This window comes from Manis pentadactyla, chromosome 1, assembly GCF_030020395.1.
Source record: "Manis pentadactyla isolate mManPen7 chromosome 1, mManPen7.hap1, whole genome shotgun sequence".
In the NCBI taxonomy this organism is placed as follows: domain Eukaryota; kingdom Metazoa; phylum Chordata; class Mammalia; order Pholidota; family Manidae; genus Manis; species Manis pentadactyla.
The window spans coordinates 99338794-99358882 of NC_080019.1; the positions used below are offsets into that span (position 1 = coordinate 99338794).

The 20089-nt window shown below is 35.5% G+C and overlaps 1 protein-coding gene across 1 annotated transcript in view; it reads right to left on the minus strand.

Moving 5' to 3' along the window:
* The window catches only part of SERPINI2 (serpin family I member 2), a 28556-nt gene extending 10273 nt beyond the window's left edge, over window positions 1-18283 (minus strand). Inside the window, exons 1-5 of the mRNA XM_036898382.2 lie at window positions 18034-18283; window positions 12995-13225; window positions 11406-11600; window positions 11134-11326; window positions 805-902 (exon numbers count right to left, since the gene is read on the minus strand). Coding sequence (XP_036754277.2) covers window positions 805-902; window positions 11134-11326; window positions 11406-11600; window positions 12995-13225; window positions 18034-18280 — 964 coding nt within the window. The 5' untranslated portion in view covers window positions 18281-18283. The remainder of the gene's footprint in view (window positions 1-804; window positions 903-11133; window positions 11327-11405; window positions 11601-12994; window positions 13226-18033) is intronic.
* Window positions 18284-20089: the final 1806 nt, after the last annotated feature.

The window sequence follows — 20089 nt, forward strand, 5'->3', positions numbered from 1 at the left end:
ATATGTATAGGAAAATACAGTATTTCTTTGTTATGATACAAAACTTCATCAAACAGATGAGCTTGTGTCATCAGGCTCCTTTTTATACACTGAGGACTGAATTTAGTAAAAGGGTAAGTAACTGAAGAAAAATTGACCCTTTTGGTCTTTTTTTTTTTTTCTCTTTTGTTGGTTAATTTTGAACCAGTAAGTACTGCCAGGATGAAAGAAATTAAAATGCTTTCCTGGATTTTGTTGTGCAAGTAAGCAACTAGTCAACACAATATCCAGGTGCAAGTTAGCATCAAGCTCCATGTCCTTGGGTTTCTTATCTGTCTCAAGCTAAAGCTACAAGCCATAGGCCATACAATTCCTAGATTGTGTTCATCATCCAGCAGCTTGTGGATGCCTATTTCATGAATTCTAATATTACCAAATTAACATTTGCAAAGTAGTTTTTAAGAGTTTTGTTAGCTCTGCTTAGATGAGAGACTCAAAGTTATAATTGCCAATATTCAGATAAGGAAATCCAAACAGGACTGAAATAAAAGCCCACATAATACTTTACTTCCATAGTCTCATTACAAGCATAGTTAGAAGGCTTATCTAACATTCTAAAATGTGTTCTCACTTTCATTAAGAAAAACCACTTAAATGCAAAATAGAGTGCTTGTTTACAGACAGCTCAACATGACTACGGCATTTATTCACCATGGATGTATTTTCTGGGGCCAAATGTTTGCTTTTTCAATTTTCAGATCAGTCAGTTAATGTAGTTACTAATAAAACATATTAACATGATAATATGAGAATTAGTTATCATACCTGTTATTCCAGAAAGGTCACAGCCACCACTAAATATCTCAGTTATATTTAAAGAATACAAAGCTTCTTTTAAGTCTAATTTTTGTTCCACTTTAAATCTGTTAAAAAAAAAGATGGAGAGGAAAAGTCTTGAAACACTACACACTTGCTACCAAAATGGTTTTTATAAAATGTATGACTTGGAAGAAATTATATCATGAAATCTTTTGTTTTCATTACTCCAATTACATTTTGCCACATTTCACACCATTTTCCCTCAGCTCCACTAAACAGTTCTGTGTGGTGAGTTTCCTAGATAAATGGTTGGTGGAAAGTGGGAAGAGAATACTATTTTTTTGAAGTAACAATTATCCAATAAAACAGGGTGACAGTTCACTCTAAGTTTTCAGTTGCTTGGCTCCTTCCCTAGAAGTATCAACATTCCCTCCAGCAACTAAACTTACATTCAGTTTTTTCACACCATTAAAGATGGTTCCTGGCTCGTGTTGGAGATGTTATCATGGATGAACAGGAACCCACAGTCCTTAGGGAAGATTGCTGTCTGGGGACGTACAGAGAAGCATTGACAACCTGCTATCCTTCCCACCCCTTGTCACAGCTGGTGTGACTTCCTTCAGTTTATGGACACACCTACTATCTTCTCAATAGGCCTGTAAAAGGGATAAATGATTGAAAGGGAATTACATTTCTTTCAAAGGAAATAAAAATAAAAGTTATAGGAGGGAAAAAAAAGAGTTGGCCAATACTTCCAGTGCAGGGCCAGCCGGGAGGACTCCAGAGCCCACTCAAGTGTCTGGGCCTCTGTTTGCCTGACCTGAAGAGGGACCTTAGCCAGAGAATCTCAAAGGTCCTCTCAGACACTGATCTTCTGTGATGGTAAGTCAAACAAACAGCAATCACTGGACCTTACTTTCCCATTTCAATAAATTCAAGAAGAAAAAAAGAAAGAAAACTAGTACGTTTTAACTTTAGACTTGCTCAGAGCATTAATTTGCAGTTTAAAACCAGGTTGGAAACTGTTTATGAAAGAAAAGGAACATCCTTAAACAGGGAGTATGTTATGTCTATTCCTTACATTAGCCAACTTCCAGGACAACTTCTGCTCAAGGTGCTCTGTCTGTGCCCTGATGGGCATTTGCCCCTGTCCCCCACTGCCCAGTTTGGACACAGAAGACTGCTAATGCACAAGATCCTTCCTCAGCTAACAGGTAGGCCTACATCTGGGGCTAGACATCAGCTTGGGCAATCAGTCTAATTAGCTCATTGCCCAATACTGAACAAGCGTCTTAATTATACTTGTTCAAAACAATGAACATGTTATGGCAGAAATTTACTGGGCCTAAATTCTTTATTAGTAAATATCATGCACTTTTGGAAGATGTTAACTTCTTCAGTATGTTAGCTAACAGAATGGGCACAACATAAGCCTTAAAATCTACCAACAAAGAAAATTGCTTGTTTCATGCCAACTGTTTTTTTTCCTTTAACTTCCTGCTAAGAAAGATGATATGCAGCCTGATGGTTTTGAGTTTTTTCTTTTTGTCTTTTGTTCTGTTTTCAATACCATACTCTTTCTTAAAACTGAATGGCTTTTAAAAGGTGGAGGAGAGTCTATCTATAAATTGACTCTTTAGTATAATAGTCCAATGATTTTAGAATAATGACAAGAACACTGCAAGACTTCTACAACTTCTAATAATACCTAACTGTCACTGGAGAGTCATTTAAGTAATATAATATAGTCAATGAAACCGATAGCAATAGAAACCTATTCAACAATTTAATACGAGTATCATCTAGAGCCGATTTCTAATTATCCATAATTATTAGAGCCATGATCATCCAGGTGTGAAGAAGCACTTCCATGTATTAGGCACTTTATATAGCTCATAGCTTTTAATTTTCACAAAAAACCTAGAAAGTTAGCATTATTACTCCCATTAACATATAAGAAAATAGAAGCTTGAGGAGGTTGATTTCCAGGCCCAAGGTCAAGATACAAAACCTGGGATTCAAATTCAGGTACATTCCAAGTGCCTTCTAATCAAAATATAATTCAAAAATCACAATCTTGATTAGCATACCGATATACAGGGTTAATTATGTACCTCTTTCAAATTTGTGTCTCTTAACATTTATTCTAGGGGTGGCTCATTTCCCCTTGTCCTTGACCCGTCTTTGAAATTGTCAAAAGAACACAGCTAAAGGTAGAAGAATGAGCAGCAGAGAGACTGGATAGACAGTTAACAGCTAAGTCATCATGAAACGAATGCTTTAGCATCTGTGAACATTATCTATTTGTTTAAAAGACTATAATTTACTGCTATACACTGCCATTGTGCTAAAGGGGTCTTAAACATGTAGAAGCTGCAGGAAGTGAAAGAAAGCAATTCTGAATTTCCAGTTTAAGATGGAATTGCTAGTCTGCAGGCCCTACTGGGGATCAATGCTGTCCCTTCCTTCTCCTTTATACCCAGGACTCTTGTTTACTGACAAAACATCCTAAATGGGTCTCCCTCGGGGTCCTGATCATTATTTGGGACAATATAAATAATTCTAGATTTGATACAGTGGACTTAAGTCATCCTTGAAATATTCAGGCTGAGAGCCAACCAAAGCAGATCTTAGAGCTGCCCACAAGGATAAAAATATAACACAATTCTTGAGACTGCTGGGTCTGGACTATTATGTGAATGCCTAGTAGTTTCTTTCACTTTCTAACCAATTACCTCATAGTGTGTGTGTGTGTGTGTGGCTGCTCTATTAGCCTCAAGGGCCAAATGAAAAACGCTTTCTGTCACATATGAAACATATTATCTGGACAATATAAACTCACAATTCCAATTTGTATCAGTGTCCAAAAGGCTAAAGTAAATGAACATTTTGTAATCACTACTGCAGCTGGTCAGGTCATATCTATTCTCATACCCAGACTCATTTTCCCTGAGTTCATTTTCATCACCCACAGAGGTCACGGTCACCCACTTACAGATCCAAAGCTGATCAAGCCTGAATTGATTTCTAGCCCAGCAAGAACATGAAACTTTGTGCCCTACGGACACCTTCCACAAGTGTCCTTGGCACTGTGGCTCCATGTCTCTTATCTTGCCGCTTATTCTTTTACAGACCATTTGTTGTATTCTGTGCTCTCCCTCATGCTTTCCCCACATTGCATCTATTTTCTGATTCTTGTAATTTTGGTCCTGCCATTTGTTAGCTGTGTGACCACAGGCAAGGGATTTACTTGTCTGCACCTCCCCTGTAACCTAAATATAAAAATATGTCTCTATCAATATTGAGAAATCATAAAGAGGGGAGGGCATGTAGGACTATGTTGGTACATAATGGGTGTTCAGTAAATGTTATACTGAATGAGAAAAATAAAAATAACAATGAGATAATATTGAGTATTAAAAATGTTATAAACATTATCTCATATAATCCTCACCACAATCCTAAGAGGCATGTATTATTATTACTCCATTTAATAAAAGAAAAATATCAGTAAGGAAATTAAAGCCATACAGTAAGAAGCTGGCAGAGCTCTTGGTCTTCAATATTATGTTCTATTTTCCATGAACTGATCTTATCAATTGATAAAAGATACTGCAAGAAGCCACACCAGTGAACACTTTAAAAGAACGATACCTCTTAGAAAGACGATGGCTATTGTGTAGTCATAGACACTTTCGAATAGAACTGTAGAATTTAACAAGTTTAAAGACCTGGACTGCCAAAAATTCAGTGACAATTATGAAGCCTCTCTCAGGGAAAATACATACATGACCTTATATGCATAAATTTATAAATAATTTCAAGGGCTTCAGGGTCTCTCTGAAGTCTACCCCAGAACTTTCCAGAAGTCCATGGTACCCAGTTGAGGACTGCTATAAAAGAACAAGAAATCATAGTCCTTTGATTTTCTTAGTAAATTAAGCTTAGAATCTCAAAACAATCTATCCTTAACCCGCATTCAGTGAGTCATGCACTCCAATAAATGTCTTTCTGCTTCACCAGTTACTTACTATTTCCAGTGAGGCTGTTCCCTTTAACACTCACTACTTAGTGCCCGAATTGTTAAAGTGGTTTCTTAACTGACTTTTTGGGTTTCAGTCTTTCCCTCTTTAACACCTCTTGATCATCATTACCATTAGATTAAAGCAGCAAATGTTCATTGAACAGTTACTATTTTTCTCATGCATGCTTTGTGTTGGGGACACAGAAAGGAAATATGCATAGCTCTTGACCTCAAGAAGTTTACTGTCCAGTAGGAAAGACAAACAGATTATTTTAATTTATAGTACAGAAATAAACACAAGGTACTGGAACTATTCCCAGCAGGAAGAAGGGAAAATGTTGTGGGATCTTACATGGAGAGATCAGAAAAGCTTTCTAAAATGCAAACTTGGTTTTAAGGACCAATAGAAATTATCCAGAAAAAAATGGAGATGGGAGGGAAGGTGGGGAAAGAACTATCAGACAAACTATCCAGCATGAACAAAGGTGGTGTGACTACCATATCAATCTCTCTAAAACACTGTCTCAACACTTCACTATCCTACTTGGAAATTTCAATAATTCTCCATTACATATGGGATTTATCCCTCTTGATTCTTTCAAAGCCCAGACCAAGTCTTTCCTCTTCTATGAAGCCTTTGTTTATAACTCCAGTTTCTGGTGCCCCCTCCCCACTCTTTCCTCTCTTTTTTTATGAACTTCCTAGTACTCACTGTTTGTACCACGCTTTTAATTCTTACTATACACAGCTGTATACTGTTAGTAAATTTCTCGTAAATTTGTACACCCCATTTAAGTGGTAACCATCTTGTCAATAGGGAGCACATATACCACTTTGCATCTGTCCCATTTCCTTGTCCATAGTGACGTCCATATCAGTCTGAGCTTTTGAACATGAGATAAATTTTTTAATAAATAGAAAAATAGTAAGACCGGAAGGGAAGGCTACGAGCCAATAGACATGAGAGCTAATCCCATCTCCCAACACTTAATTGAATGTCAATCAATTTACTTTTTGAGTGACTTAGCTTCCATATCTGAAAAATGCAAGATATGACTAAGCCAAAATATAAAACCAGAGCATTTAGTATTAAAACACAAGTGCTAAATGTAAAGTTAAAGTGCTTATAAAGGAAAGTTAGCTGCATATGTACCTTATTTACATGTATTAAATGATCACTTTTGTCCATCCACATAATCATATAAACATATTCTCAGAATGTTTCTTATACAGAAAAGAATTTGACATATAGCAAGTTGTTCGCCCTGAGTAATTTTTACTATAAAATATTTATATAATCCTGTATTGCATTTAAACAAAGTAACATGATTGTCTTAGCTGCTATCCAACCACAGGATAATGTTCAAAATTAGCTATCTACAGATAACAAACACTAGAAAGCATCCTACTATTTTTAGACTACATCTTGTTTGCTTTCATTCTAAACTAGTAATACATCAAAGAGGGTAAAGAAAAGTGTTTCTTAAACAGTAACTATAATCTAAATAGTCACATTCTCCTTCCTACTGTTGCTGATATACAATCATTCTAATGATTAATTTTTCTCTCTTTGGTGTTTACTAAATTTTGCTTTCAAAGAGGTTCTTACTTTGTTTTCCAATAACAGAATTTAGTATAGTTGGTGTTATGGGTTGGACTATGACCCCTCAGAATTCCTATGTTGAAGCCCTAACTCCCAGTACCTTATAATATAACATTATTTGGAAATACAGTCATTGCAGATGTAATTAATTAGGTTCCTCTGCTTGTAGATGAATCACTCCAGTTTTTGCCTCTGTTATTATGTGGCCATCTCTCTTCACACAGAATTATTTATTATAAGGACACCAGTCATACTGATTACACCAAAGATCATGGACCACGACCGGGAGCCAGGCAGAGGCAGGGGATGATTCCACACAGAGTCTCAGAGAGGACATGACCCTGATGACACCTACATTTTGGACTTCTAGCCCCCAGAGATGTAAAGGAGTGAATTTCTGTAGTTTTAAGTCAACTAGTTTGCAGAAATTTGCTACAACAGCCCCAGGAATCTAATACAGTTGATTAAACCATTCTAGTTTTACCAAAATCTTTAGCTATCAATTTTAAATCATAATGCATTCATTCAGATATAAAAGAACCACAGCATTAACCAATAAAATAGAAAATTGGCAGTCTACTCAAAAGTATTTATTGAGCCTATACAGTTTTCCCTCTCCTATACTGAACATAGGTTTTAAGTAGATATTTTTCTGTTATGAGGAAATTGTTCATTTGGGGGAAAATGTATTTCAGAACTTTCAGTCCATAATTTTAGTGCTCAGGAAACTTAGTAATATGTCCTGATGGACTAAAATTGTTCATAAACTTAAAAAATAAGCAAATCACTCCTTTAAGAAATCAAAAGACTCATCCTTCTATGGAGAAGTTAAAACAGTTTAAAGGTAATGCTGTATTAATGTGATTGAAAAACTGATGACAGATTTTTTTAGTCTTGTGAATTTTAAAAACATCATTTTAATTCTCTAGAGACAAGTTTCCAAGAAAATGACTGATGTCCTATCTTTCATGATGCATCACATATGAGAAAGAGGGACAGATTCATCAGGATCTCACAGGGATTGAATAAAAGAGTTACTGGAAAGTTGAATTCTGGCTTTTGAAATATTTAAAACTAGATAAAAGGAAATAGCACAAAATCTTTTTCTTTGAAAATATTTATGTAATTTAGCTCAACAACATTCATTTAGCACATACTGTATACCATGTAGTGTGTAATGGACTATGGGACCCAAAATGTAGCAGACATAATGCCCTATCCCAGAGTTTACATCTTAATAGGAGAGACAAAAATATGAGCAAGAAATGAAAAATGCAGTGTGGTGAGTGTTATGATAGATTTGCATAAAGAGTTCTAGAAATAAAGATAAGGAATGATTGATTCTAACTGAGCATGTTGGGGAAATCTACATGGAGGAGTTCATTTTGAGGTAACCTGAACATGAATGAGAATTGGCTGGATCAAAAGCACAGAGAACGGGCTGCTAGACAGAGGGGACAGGAGGGTGGGAGACTGAGAAGTCAGAGAAGACTCTCTAGTTTGTACTGACTGGGCAGGAATCGTTTTAATAAAGAAAGAAAAATAGCCATCACTTATTCAGCATCTTCTATTTCCCAGAATTTGTGCTATGAATATATGTAATAAGGTACTGTAATTGAAACTACCATTAAATTTTTTGAAAAATCGGTGGATGGAATTCATTTGGAAAAAGGGGTACAACTGACAACTGATGTTTCTGTTTCCATATAACTGAAGATTCAAATTCACCTTTTCAGGCAAATTATTCATGTGTTTGGGAAAGGCAACACAATGAGCCTTTTCATTATTCAAATAGAACCAGTGGGATGGAGATAGGGGAAGTATGAGATGATGAGGGGCTAATCTACTCTACATAACATGAAAACGTTTTCACTGAGAGTTGAAATCTACTACTATAGATTCTTATCATTAGTGGGAATGTGGCCTGAGAGGGATGGGAGAAAATCTGTGTTACCTACCCTCGACGCTGGGAAAAGTTGAAGGACTCTGTTTTCTGGGTAGGAAGGAGATGGGAAAGACATCCCTTTAGGTTGCAAGTGGGCCTGGCACTGTGGCAGTGGAGGCTAAGGATAGCAACGGACAGGAGAAGTCTCTCTGATACAATAAATGGCCTACACTCCTGGAACACTCATCCCTGGCACCTGGTTTTAAATTGCTTTCCACCTTGTAAGACCAAGCTATCAGTAAGATTTAGTTAACCATTGAAGTTGTTCTTGGTTATGTTAGTTTGTCAAGGGCTATCTTAACAAATTACCACAATCTAGTGGCTTAAATTAAATAACACAATTTTATTATCTCACAGTTGTAGAGGCTAAAAGTCCTAAATCAAGGTATGGGTAACATTGATTCCTTCTGAGGCTGTGAGGGAAAGATCTGCTCCAGGCCTGTCTCCTCGGCTTGTAGATGGTCATCTTCTCCTTAAGTCTTTACACACAGTCTTCCTTCTGCATGTATCTCTGTCCAAATTTCCCCTCTTCATAAGGACACCAGCCATATTGGACTAGGACCTGCCCTAATGAATTCACTCTAACTTGATTACCTCTATAAAGTTCTATCTACAAATAAGGTTACATTCTGAGGTAGGGGTTTAAGACTTCAACATGTGAGTTGAAGTCAACCCATAACAGTTGTTCTTGAAGGAAGTAAAAGGTAAGTCTATGTCCACACCATGGAAGAGGTTATATGAGAAGGGAGGCCACAGTTTGTAGATGCTAATAATAAGGCTGAACAGTTTAGAAATGTTGTCCAGACTGCAGCAGCCCAAAAGGAAAGTCTGCTAAAAGCCTGTATGTCCTATTGTCAGTTGAGTTCGGGACTTAAGCACTTGTTATCTAGTCTGATGAAACTGGGTCCTTCTCAATGGTCAGTGGCTGAAATATCATTATCCCCACATTTTATTAATAAAACCACAACTCAGGATGGTGGAGTGACTCTCTTAAGATCTCACTTCTAGTACATGGTACAGATGGTTTTCAAACTCAGAGATTTTTGGCCTCAAATAGTGATCTTCCCAAAGCAGAGAGAGAGAAAGAGGGATATGGGGGGACAGAGAGAAAGAAAGAGAAAGAGAGAGCAAGTAAATTAGAAAATAAACAAGTTAATTTTAAAACTATTATTCCCATTATTAAAAGGTAAACTTTCTGTCACATGCACCATTATATCTCCAATGTTTGGCACACAGTGAGAGCTAAAAAAATACTCTTTGAAAGACTGAATTACATTCAGGTAGAGATATACAGATAGTAGGGAGCTAGAAGAGAAGTTGGGTAAGAGATTCAGATTTTAGAGACATGAATAGTAAAGGACAAATAAAAGAGTAGGAAGGGGAAAACCCTGAGGGTGAAACACTGGTAAACATTTTTGAGAACAGAAAGCAAAAGTCTAAGTGAAGGAGCAGGAAACTTTTATAAGAAAAATAAATACAAAAGCCCCAGGGGTAAGAACAAGATTTTCAAGAAAAGCTGATGGTTAGTAATGTTTGGACCAACAACCCAAGGGGTAGGGTGAGGAAAGCAGAGGCTACCACTTTCTCTGGGGCAACAAGAGAGGTAGAGGAACAAAACATTAGCAAAGACTTACATAAATTTGGGGGTGAATGGTACAGAGGAGCATTTGCTGGATGACATATTTTCCTGAAGGAACAGGAAGTTGAGACGTATGTTAAGAGTTAAGCGGAATGAACAGATAGCCGTGCCTTGAGAACAGAGGCAAGGTTTTGGTATGGTGTGTGTATTAGGAAAGTAGGTTCTCAGAAAATGAACAAAGAGTTCCAAGCTCCAGCCTCGGTGAGGCCAAAAATAACTGCCTCCTGGGTTTTTGCTTAAGAAAATCAGTAGCTGGGGAGCAGGTGTGGCTTTTTGAGATTCAGGATTGAGGGTGGTTGGGAAGAGGGTTCAAGAGGGATAAAGTTGAGATGACAACAACATGACTGTTTGGTGAGAGTGTGATGGAAATGATAGACTGGATCCCAGCTGAGAAGAAAAGGAAGGGAGAACCACAGGTTTAGGAGGGGCTCACAGACCAGGAGGCCTTGATGAGTTTGAAGAAAAATTTAGAAATGAAGACAGATTATAATCTATTAGACATCTGTTTCTTTTTACAAGTTCAGGTAGATTGTGAATTGAGTTATTTGGCACACTTTACCCTCTGAAGTTTCTCCGGCCTCCTAGAAGCGTGATAGCCAGAAATTAGTATTTTAAATTATTACTTCCTGAGATATGCTTTTGCAATTTTCACTTTGTATTAACTGTCTAAAACTGAGCATAAGATTCTATTTATAATCCAATGACTGGTAGAGCACCTTCTGTCAAAGGTTAATTGTATAGTATCACAAGTGTTTGGGTTTTTTTTTTATTCCTAAAACAGAGTAGAAGATAAATATTTTAAATTTAAATCAGAAAGAAAAAACTGGAGGATCAGTTTGTATAATAATAATAATAATTCCTTTTAATCCCAGCATTCTAGTTCGACTTTTCCTCATCTCTTTCAGAGAATACTGAGCACTTAAATTCCATCTTCCGCGTGGCAAAGCAGTGCTAGCAATGTGCAGACCTGCCTTTGCAGCCATAAAGAGGAGTTACACTGCCAAAAGCATTTTTCTTTCCATTTTCATCAATAGTCTTTTCAAGCATTTATCTTGCAGCTGGCTATTCAAATTCCTCCCTAAGTGAAAACATAAGAACCAGAATAATAAAATGACATTGCCAACCTAGGGAGGCTTATTTCTACTTCTTCTTCTTGCATCTCAGAGAACCATTTCAGGATTTGATGAGCAGTAATTACTTTTTCCATTTCTTCTATGTTCACATCTTCGGCAGGAAGTATGACGATTAAACTAAACTCATCACCTTTATAAGGTAATTCCAAAACCTGGTAATTCATGTAGGATTCAGAAAAATAACCTGGAACACAGAAAATAAAGTGTCAGTGATACTTGGTAATCCTCAAAGTTCTGCTTGAGAATGTGATTCTTCATATTACCATATTTTGTTCTCAGAAGAGCCTTCATCATCGGAATGTTGACTGCTGCTCCATCTCTCTCAGTGAATTTCATCAGCTGTGTGTCCTCTTTTCTGAATTTCTGTTTCCAATCACCCTTGAAATAAATAGCATTCACCAAAACGAGCCGAGTCAGAGGACCAAATTCTTCCCCTGAAAACATGTCTTTAATTTTTCCTGTGAAGGGTAAAGAAGGAGGTAGGAAGAAATATGCAACAGTGGTTCAGTGGAACTGCTTTAAATGGAATGAGAGAAAAAAATTATTTTTCAGATCAGTTATAAACAGGGCACTTTATCATCTTTACTTGGAAATTTTGAGAGTAAAGGAAGCACTATTAAATATTTCACTTAGACTCAAGTACCAATGGGATTTCATTAAGAAACAGGAAATACAGGATCATCTTAGGCAAATTTGAACAGACCTGGTAATGGACTCTGTGTAGTGAGATTATTTGTGTAAATTGTTTTTCAGACAGAAAGAGCAAATATTAAATATCTCTGCCTGCATATTTATTGGTGCTTTTCAAATTTCATTTCAAGGTTCACCAGCAAGTCAATCAGAATTAATAAATTAATGGCATACCCAAAACTTGGTACTCTATAGCTCCAGCCACCGACCATTGGGAAGGAATAAAAATGGAGCTGCTAGTATGGTTTTTCTCTTCTCAACAACCCATCTCCCATTTCTCTGTCCAATAAGTATTTCAAAGTTATATGACCAAAGCATGATTGGATGCCAACAAGCTGTCTAGGGATGTTCTCATATTGTAGCCTATTAACAGGACTTTCCTGTGAACACTGCTCACAACACCCATCTCACCTTTTCAACTTTTGCTTCCCTATATGAGGCTTCCAATAAAGTATAAGGTAGCATTTTAAACCATCACAATTTTTTATAGCAAAGTGAATGAACAAAGAAATAACTACTGTTATTCAAGGACTTGATACATGTTTGTCACTTCATATACATTATTATTAAGCCTTCCGGTAATCTTAAAATGTTTTAATAGTATCCTCATTTTAAACAGGGCATAGCTTAAACGTGTTAGGATTTGAACTTGTATCTGTATGACTTAAACTTGTGTTGTTTCTACCTTGTCACTCTGCATTCCCTTGGAATTTTTGCTAGCTTGTATTTAAAGTTTTAATGCTCATGTTTATGATAAGAATATCAACATTTATTATTAAACATTAACACAGTCAACAATATGTGTTAATTATTTATAGTATACATGGGAAAGAAAGCATTTGGAGTTGGCAGATCTAATTTTTACCTGGCTAAAGATTATTCCTGCTGCTTATAAAAACCTATGCTTAAATAAAAATTATTATTAAAATTCCTCCATTAAGAATGTTACACACAGCTGTCTCTCAAAAAATAAAACATATGCTTTTCAATTTCTCTTGGTTTCACAATTTAGTATTAATTTGAATAAGAGGAAAACCTAATAGATTTGGTCTCTCTGAGCCATAGTTTAGTAGGAAAATATTCAACTATGCTTTACTTCAGGATATTAAAAACCATGAGTACAATGGGAAATAATGATTTTTATGAAAATGAGAAACGTTACCATCTGTTTTGCTTTCTATCCAGGTATTTATTGTCTCTGCACAAGTCTTTGCATCCTGAAAATCTACCAGTTTTATGACGCTCTGAAAAAATTCTTTGTTGCCATGGAGATACTGTTCTTTCACAGTGAATCCTTCTTGAAGGTAGAGGGCATTGGCAAGATTAAATGTAAAATCCTGTTTTTTCTCTGAGATGGCAGAGAAAAATGACTTCAGCAAAGAAAATTCTTCTCCTAAAAAATAATTATAATGTATACTGACATACTGAACAACAGAAAAACAACAGCTTTTCAACTCTGCTTCTAAGTGCTCTGATTCATATCATCATTTTTTGCACCCACAGGTATAACTAATGATCCTTTCTAAGTTAGTATAAATATTTTAAGCATTTATCTCTGCAAAATATGTATTTTGGAGAGAAATCAGCTTTTACAAAGGAAAAAAGAATGTCTATATAAATTTGAAATTTGTCAAAGAAAAAGAATATGCATTTCAACAGGCTGGAGGAAACTCCATCTGTGTAGCCAAATTCATCTCTTTCTTCGTTGTTGGAAGTTTAGCTTTAGAGTCTCATTCGTTGTATAAGATATGATACTTATGAAAGGGGAATGCTAATGAATGTTGATGGGGAGTATGACAGTGATGAGCAATCCTTTTCAGTATTGCTTTTATTTCAGCTGAAGAAAGAATTGCTCTCTTATGAGCAACTGCACCTGTTCAGGTTTTGAAATTTACAAGGCAACCCCCTATAATCATCTCTAGAGATGTGTAAGAATCTGAGTTGCCTATTTCTTCAGGTTCATGAATCTATATACTTTGGCTGTCTATATGAAGAATAACAATCTTTAACCATTCCAACTATAACCACTACCCAAATGAGTCTGTCAGAGTCAGCTAAGAACCACTGTTGGCCTATTATTTATTTATTGTTGGAGCATTCTGACCACAGAGTTGTCAGGAAGGGATACATGCCTATGAGAGTATTCAGCTCTGGTCTTTGCTCAGTGACTTCCTATTCATTCCAAATTTTTTATTCTCATCTGGCTTAATCCTGGAACTCAATCATTAAGTTTGGGAACTGCATTTCAAAGGAAAGTTTCTTTCAGGGCCTTCGTTATATTTTGAATTAAATACTGAAAATACCATTTTCGCAACTTAGAAGTTGGTTACATGCAATTAATCTCTATTGAAGAAAACATAAGTGGTTCATCATTTGGAGATACCCACTGAATAAAGAGGAAAAAAAAATTACTGAGAAGAACTTGCTATGAGGTGTCTATTGGATATAAGGTGTGTGTGTGTGTGTGTGTGTGTGTGTGTGTGTGTGTGTGTGTTTAAACATTTTTGCCAGATAACTAGCAGCCCACAGGGAATCTTTGTGTGATATTCAAAGCACAGGTGCCTCACTGGGCACTCATGGACTCATATCTTGTTCAGATGAGTGGAGGCTACACTTTAGTCCTCACTTGCCTCCTTGTCCTAGAGCTTTGGTGTAGGTACAATTTATACAACCATACAGGTAGCTCTAGAAGGCATATTGCATCATATCTCAAACTCCATGATTCTCCACTCATGAGGCTATAGACATAGACATAAAAAATTTAGATACAAAACTTACTTCCAAATGACTGAATCTGAAGAATTTCAGTAATTTCTCTAAAACCCTGGAAGTGATTATATAAGGAAGTGAAGGAAGTTAATTTATTTTACTTGCTTATGCAGTCATTTCAAGCACAATCATTTTTTGCTTTTGAAGCCAAGAGACATATTAATAGTTGGAGGCGCAGAGAAGACTTGCTGAGTGAAGGTGTGAGACCTTCTTCAAAAGAATTAATTAAGGTCAGAAATGAAGTTGCAGAACTTGAAACCAACTTTCAGAAATTTGTAATTTATGATCATCTTTAAAGGAATGGGGTGCAAAAGGAGGTGGGAGAAAAAAATGGTTCCAACTCAATTGTCAGAGCAAATAGATTTATGTCATATACTTAAGGTCTAAAACTGTGTGACATTCAGCTGCCCTTTGATAAATCACTGGACCCAGAAGTCAGTGAAAAAATGTCACCAAGTCACAAAGTGTTTAGGAAAAATAAAATTTTCTCCTTTATAAATTTAATTTATAGATTAATAACCTCTTTTAGCACAGATCAAAAAGAAAACAAATCCATAGCTCCTAATGAGCAATGAGAATAAGTTTGTTTCATTTCCTAAAATAGAGCCATGGAAAAGATCATAGGGTGAAGATGGCTTTTGGGTTGATTGCACCAGACCTCCAGTAAATATACTAAAATGCAGTATATTTTCACTTCTTCTGCTATTCAGAGCCAGCAGGCTAATCATGTGTGCAACAGAGAGATCCAAGGAAGAAAACAAAGGCAGTCATAGAATCATAGATTGTTTTAGTCAAAATGTTCATATACGTCATCTAATCAAAATTCCTTTTTAAAGAGTGAGGGGTCTAAAATCCATACAGATACAGGAACTTGAAGAGGTGCCAAATCACAAGCTCATTTGGTTGCAGAGCAGAGACAGGAATTCATGTCTGGTTCTTTTCCTATAACCCTCTTGGAATAAAGAAACACTCTCAAATTAGACTTTGATTAGCAAGCAGGACTATTTGAAGCAAATTAAAATGGAGCATCATCAGGTGCTCAGTCAACTGGAGAAGGTAGTTTTGAGCAGATGTTTGCCAATGAGGGAAAAGAGAACTGAGGACACTAGGAGCCTAGAGGAGCAGCCTCTGTTATGGCCATCTGTAGAATAAGCGGGGTGTTAATATGAATCAGGTTGTTAGGAGGAAAGTAAAATATGGACTGATTCAACAGATAGCACATTTTGGTAATCACTGGGAAATGAAAGCAGGGCCAGGAGGAAGATGAGTCAATGAGACATTCATCTTGGGTATAGAATTTAAGGAAATGCCAACAGATTCAGTCATCAAGATAAATAATATTTCACTGCAGTACATTTTTTCCAAATTCAGTATTAGTGCAAAGAAATCCATGATGAAAAGAATATTAAAATTCTGAAGTTTAAATAAATAGGACATGATTACTAATTTATCTTTTTGTCTTGACTCCAACGTGACTGCCAGGCATTACCTTCTGACCTGTCACACCTGTTCTCTAACCACTGCTGTCCCTGTGCTCTTCCTTCCCAGACCCTGGCTGGGCCTCTAACTCCTCGCTCTCCTTCACTCAGTTTCCCTCCTTAATTCTGGGTCACCTCTCTCATTATTCCTCAATTTAACCCTCTTTTTATTTTCCAGAGTTTATTTTTCACATTTCTTTCCATTCTGGCTGGCTTTTCTATCCTCTTGCTGTGATCCTCCGTGCGCCCCCTCTCCTTCCCCTAACAAAGCACAGCAGAAAGCAGGCTTGGTAATTTTGTTATATGTGTAACAATGTCAACGTTTAATAGTCCACATGTATTTTTACAAGGAGAGCATGAAAACTTTCATTATTGCTCTTATGATCTATACCCTTTGCTGAACCATTTTTGGAATTAGTTCTGGGCAAATTACTTAACCTTTCTTTGACTCAGTGTCCTCACCTGTGTAGCAGGGTTCTGTCCACTTCACAGAGTAATTGTGACTAGTAAATGAGGTGCTTATATCAAGCACATAAAGCAGCAACTGCTACATTATATATAAATACATAAATTTAATAAGTCAAAAATAAACTGTATATGCAAATATATATATTAGTGTCATCATTATTATTACCATGATTATTATTACCGTCACAATCCACAGTTGTCATTACTTTTGTGTCTCTTATAAGATGTGTTCATTTAAAGTAATTTGGATTTCAGAAGCTCAAATTGTGCTAGTTGATTGTGGGATCAACTTGGCATAGCTTCATAAATGTTCTATTACTTTTCAAAGCAGTATCATGTGACTCAAATGTCTCTGGCACTGTGTAGTGGGATTTGCTGAAATGAATATAGACAGTCACGACCAAATCTGGAACACTGGCTTCATTTTATATTGTTCTCGAAGGAAAACTCTTGCAACTTTCCCTTTCATCAACTTGTTTTGTACATACAACTGCCTTTATTTAAAATGAAGCGAATAAACCTTATAAAGAAGAAAACAAATTCCTAAGTATAACCACTCTGTGTCAAGCAATCATACTGAAATTAGTTACAGTGACTAACTTCCTAAATCAAAAACTTGGACGTTTCCTCAGATGCTTAGGACGTATTATCCGACAGTGATAAAAAAGTTTAAAATTAAAATCATTATGGAAATTGATAGCACAGAATAACCAGGAAGATGGGCAAGTACCCCTTCAAAAGGGGTTTTAACAAAAGCTTCTACCCTCGTTCTTACATAGGCATTTGGGAGATTCCAGTACAACCATTCACATGCAAAGGCCCTCTGATGGGTTATGAAAATACCTTTTTTTTCAGTTTTAAAATTATTAACTGAATAAGATTTTAAAATGTGTAAGTTAATGTTTTTTCCTAGTTTCACTTAAGTGAAAAGGTTAAATTTTAATTAGAAAACTAATTTTAAGAAGCTCATGAAATGGGAGATGCATGCAATGATTTTTTAATAAGTATTGGATACAACCTAATAAGGAAGGATTAAGTAAGCAATGGTATTTCCACAAGAAGCAGTACAACTCAACAATTATAAATTATATTCTGAAACAGTTGCATAATATGAGAAAATTATCACAACATAGAGGTAATGGAAGAACATTTATGTATTCACACATGCACACACACATATGCACATACAACATAATCTCAATTAAAACTGTCTCAAGCAGACCAAAATAAAATATATAGCCATATTCACAATTTTATATCTGTATAGAATCAATTTCTTATTAAATTATCTTGTTGACATTTTGACTAGGAAACAATTGTAAATGAATGAGTATGACTTACAATTTTACATTTTATTATAATTTTATACTTTCTATAACATTTTTCATTTATTAAAGTCCTATAACCCTGAGCTTCTCATTGATATTTAAAAAATACATTTGACCAGCTCCTGTCCAGTATAAATAATCATACACAAGAATCTCACCTGTTGAGGATTCCTGAAATTTTAGAGTTTGTTTTACCTGCCATTGTGCTTTTCCTTTTGCTCCAAGTTGTACCATTCCAAGAACCAAAGTTGTCCCAAGAGGGGAAAAAACAATGTTGTTCTTATGAGATAAACAAATAGCTTGATAAAAATCCACTGCAAATTCGGTATTTCTTTGAACCAAGGATCTCACGGCTTGACTTCCAGAGGAAGTCAGTAGGAAACTCCATAACAAGATCTTCTCCATTTTGACCTCTGCATTGTGCAATGCAAAATTTATTGGTTTTCAAAATAATCAGCTACCATAGTGAGCTCAACACAAAACTTTCCTACCTATTATAACTTTCTATCTCATTAGAATAAATGAATACTCAAAGATTCTGATGCTAGTTTTCAGAGTAAACATGATCTGTTAGGAGAAATAGGCCATGTGTTAATGGTATTTTTTATATTCTTTCAGGAACCAGTCCATACCATATATGATACTTTTTCCTGTCTTTTCCCATGTTTTAAATGGGATACCTATAACTCTGATGTCAAGGGAATCCTCTCTTCAACTGCTCTAAAATGGTTTATAGATCAAAAGGGAGAAGTGGAATAAAAGATGCACATACTCTAGTGTGCTTTTAAACCTGCAATATTAGAAAGCTAATGTATTCCATATAAACTGAATAATCTAGCTAACTTTTTACAATAGAGATTCTCACACTTTATGGAATCCCACTTCTGAAAGTCAAAATACACCAAAATTCACCTTACACTTACCCAAAGAGTAAGGGGAGATAAAACTCAGAAAAATTGTAATGAAACAAAATTACAACCAAATATAAATTGTATAGTAATAACAAAAGAAAAAAGCAATTTCTAAAAATTCAAAAAATAATCTGACCAATGAATTGACAAACCTACAAAAGCTGCAACTGAAAACCACTCAAACAGCATCAAGACATCCTATTAAAGTGCTCACCACTAATAATGCAGGAAATTCAACCATCTGATTATATCTTGAACAGAATGAGTTTTACAATGTTATCACAGACATGGTGAATACTGATTCTGAAAGCCTCATAAATTTTAGTACCACTAATTTCACCTTATAAATAATACATTTAATTACCCTTCATAACTCCTAACTTAATAGGTCACTAGGAAGTAAACTTTCATTGGGGGCAATGAAAAGTCTCTAGAATAATGTGTTGTTAACCTTAAAATAAAGAATTATATATCTAGAGTGTTTTGCCAACCATTAGGAAGGTTGCCATGACCCACAAATGGGTTAAGAGTCACTAAGAATCAATATTATAGCTAAAGATTATGGATAGTCAAATATTCTCTAAAACTAAGCTATGGCATCATTAGCTAGATATTTCAAATTGTCTTCTAATATATGTACTTAACTCTATTTGTTTAGATATACAATTGGCAAAGGAAGAGACCCTCAAAATGCAATCCCAAACGACCGTTAGAGAATAATGTTTTGGTAAACTGCAAATACAGACATATGCTACTGAGCAAATGTTGTATCAAGGATTAAATTAACACATAAAGTTGTGAAAAGCAGTGTGGCAACAATAAAAACCAGTAAGACAAGTTTTACATATAAAATAAAGTTCTGTGTATCATTTTTTAATAGATTCAATATTTCAGAAGATTTCTGACTAAAAATACTGATTTGTAGATACCTAAATAGTCAAAATGTAATTAATACTTAAGTCACCAATTGGTAATTCATTAGGTACATCTTTATGTACTTGGTTTATATTAGAATAATAAGCAATATCATGAAGCATGTAATATTTCCCTAATGGCAGAATCTTGGAGTTATCCTCTCATTATTATTAACGGTCTTAATAATTAAAATTAATGCTTTTGGGGCATCCATTTCTCCCAGAAAATTTCTAGACACTTGATGCATTACAAGCTCATACAAAAAATTAGTTTAAAAAATTCACTTAACTTCATAGAGTTTGGGATCTTATCTTAACAGGATGCACAAAGTACTGGTGAGCAACTTGATGAATAATCCTATTAAGAATTTGACCTTCAGATTTATAGT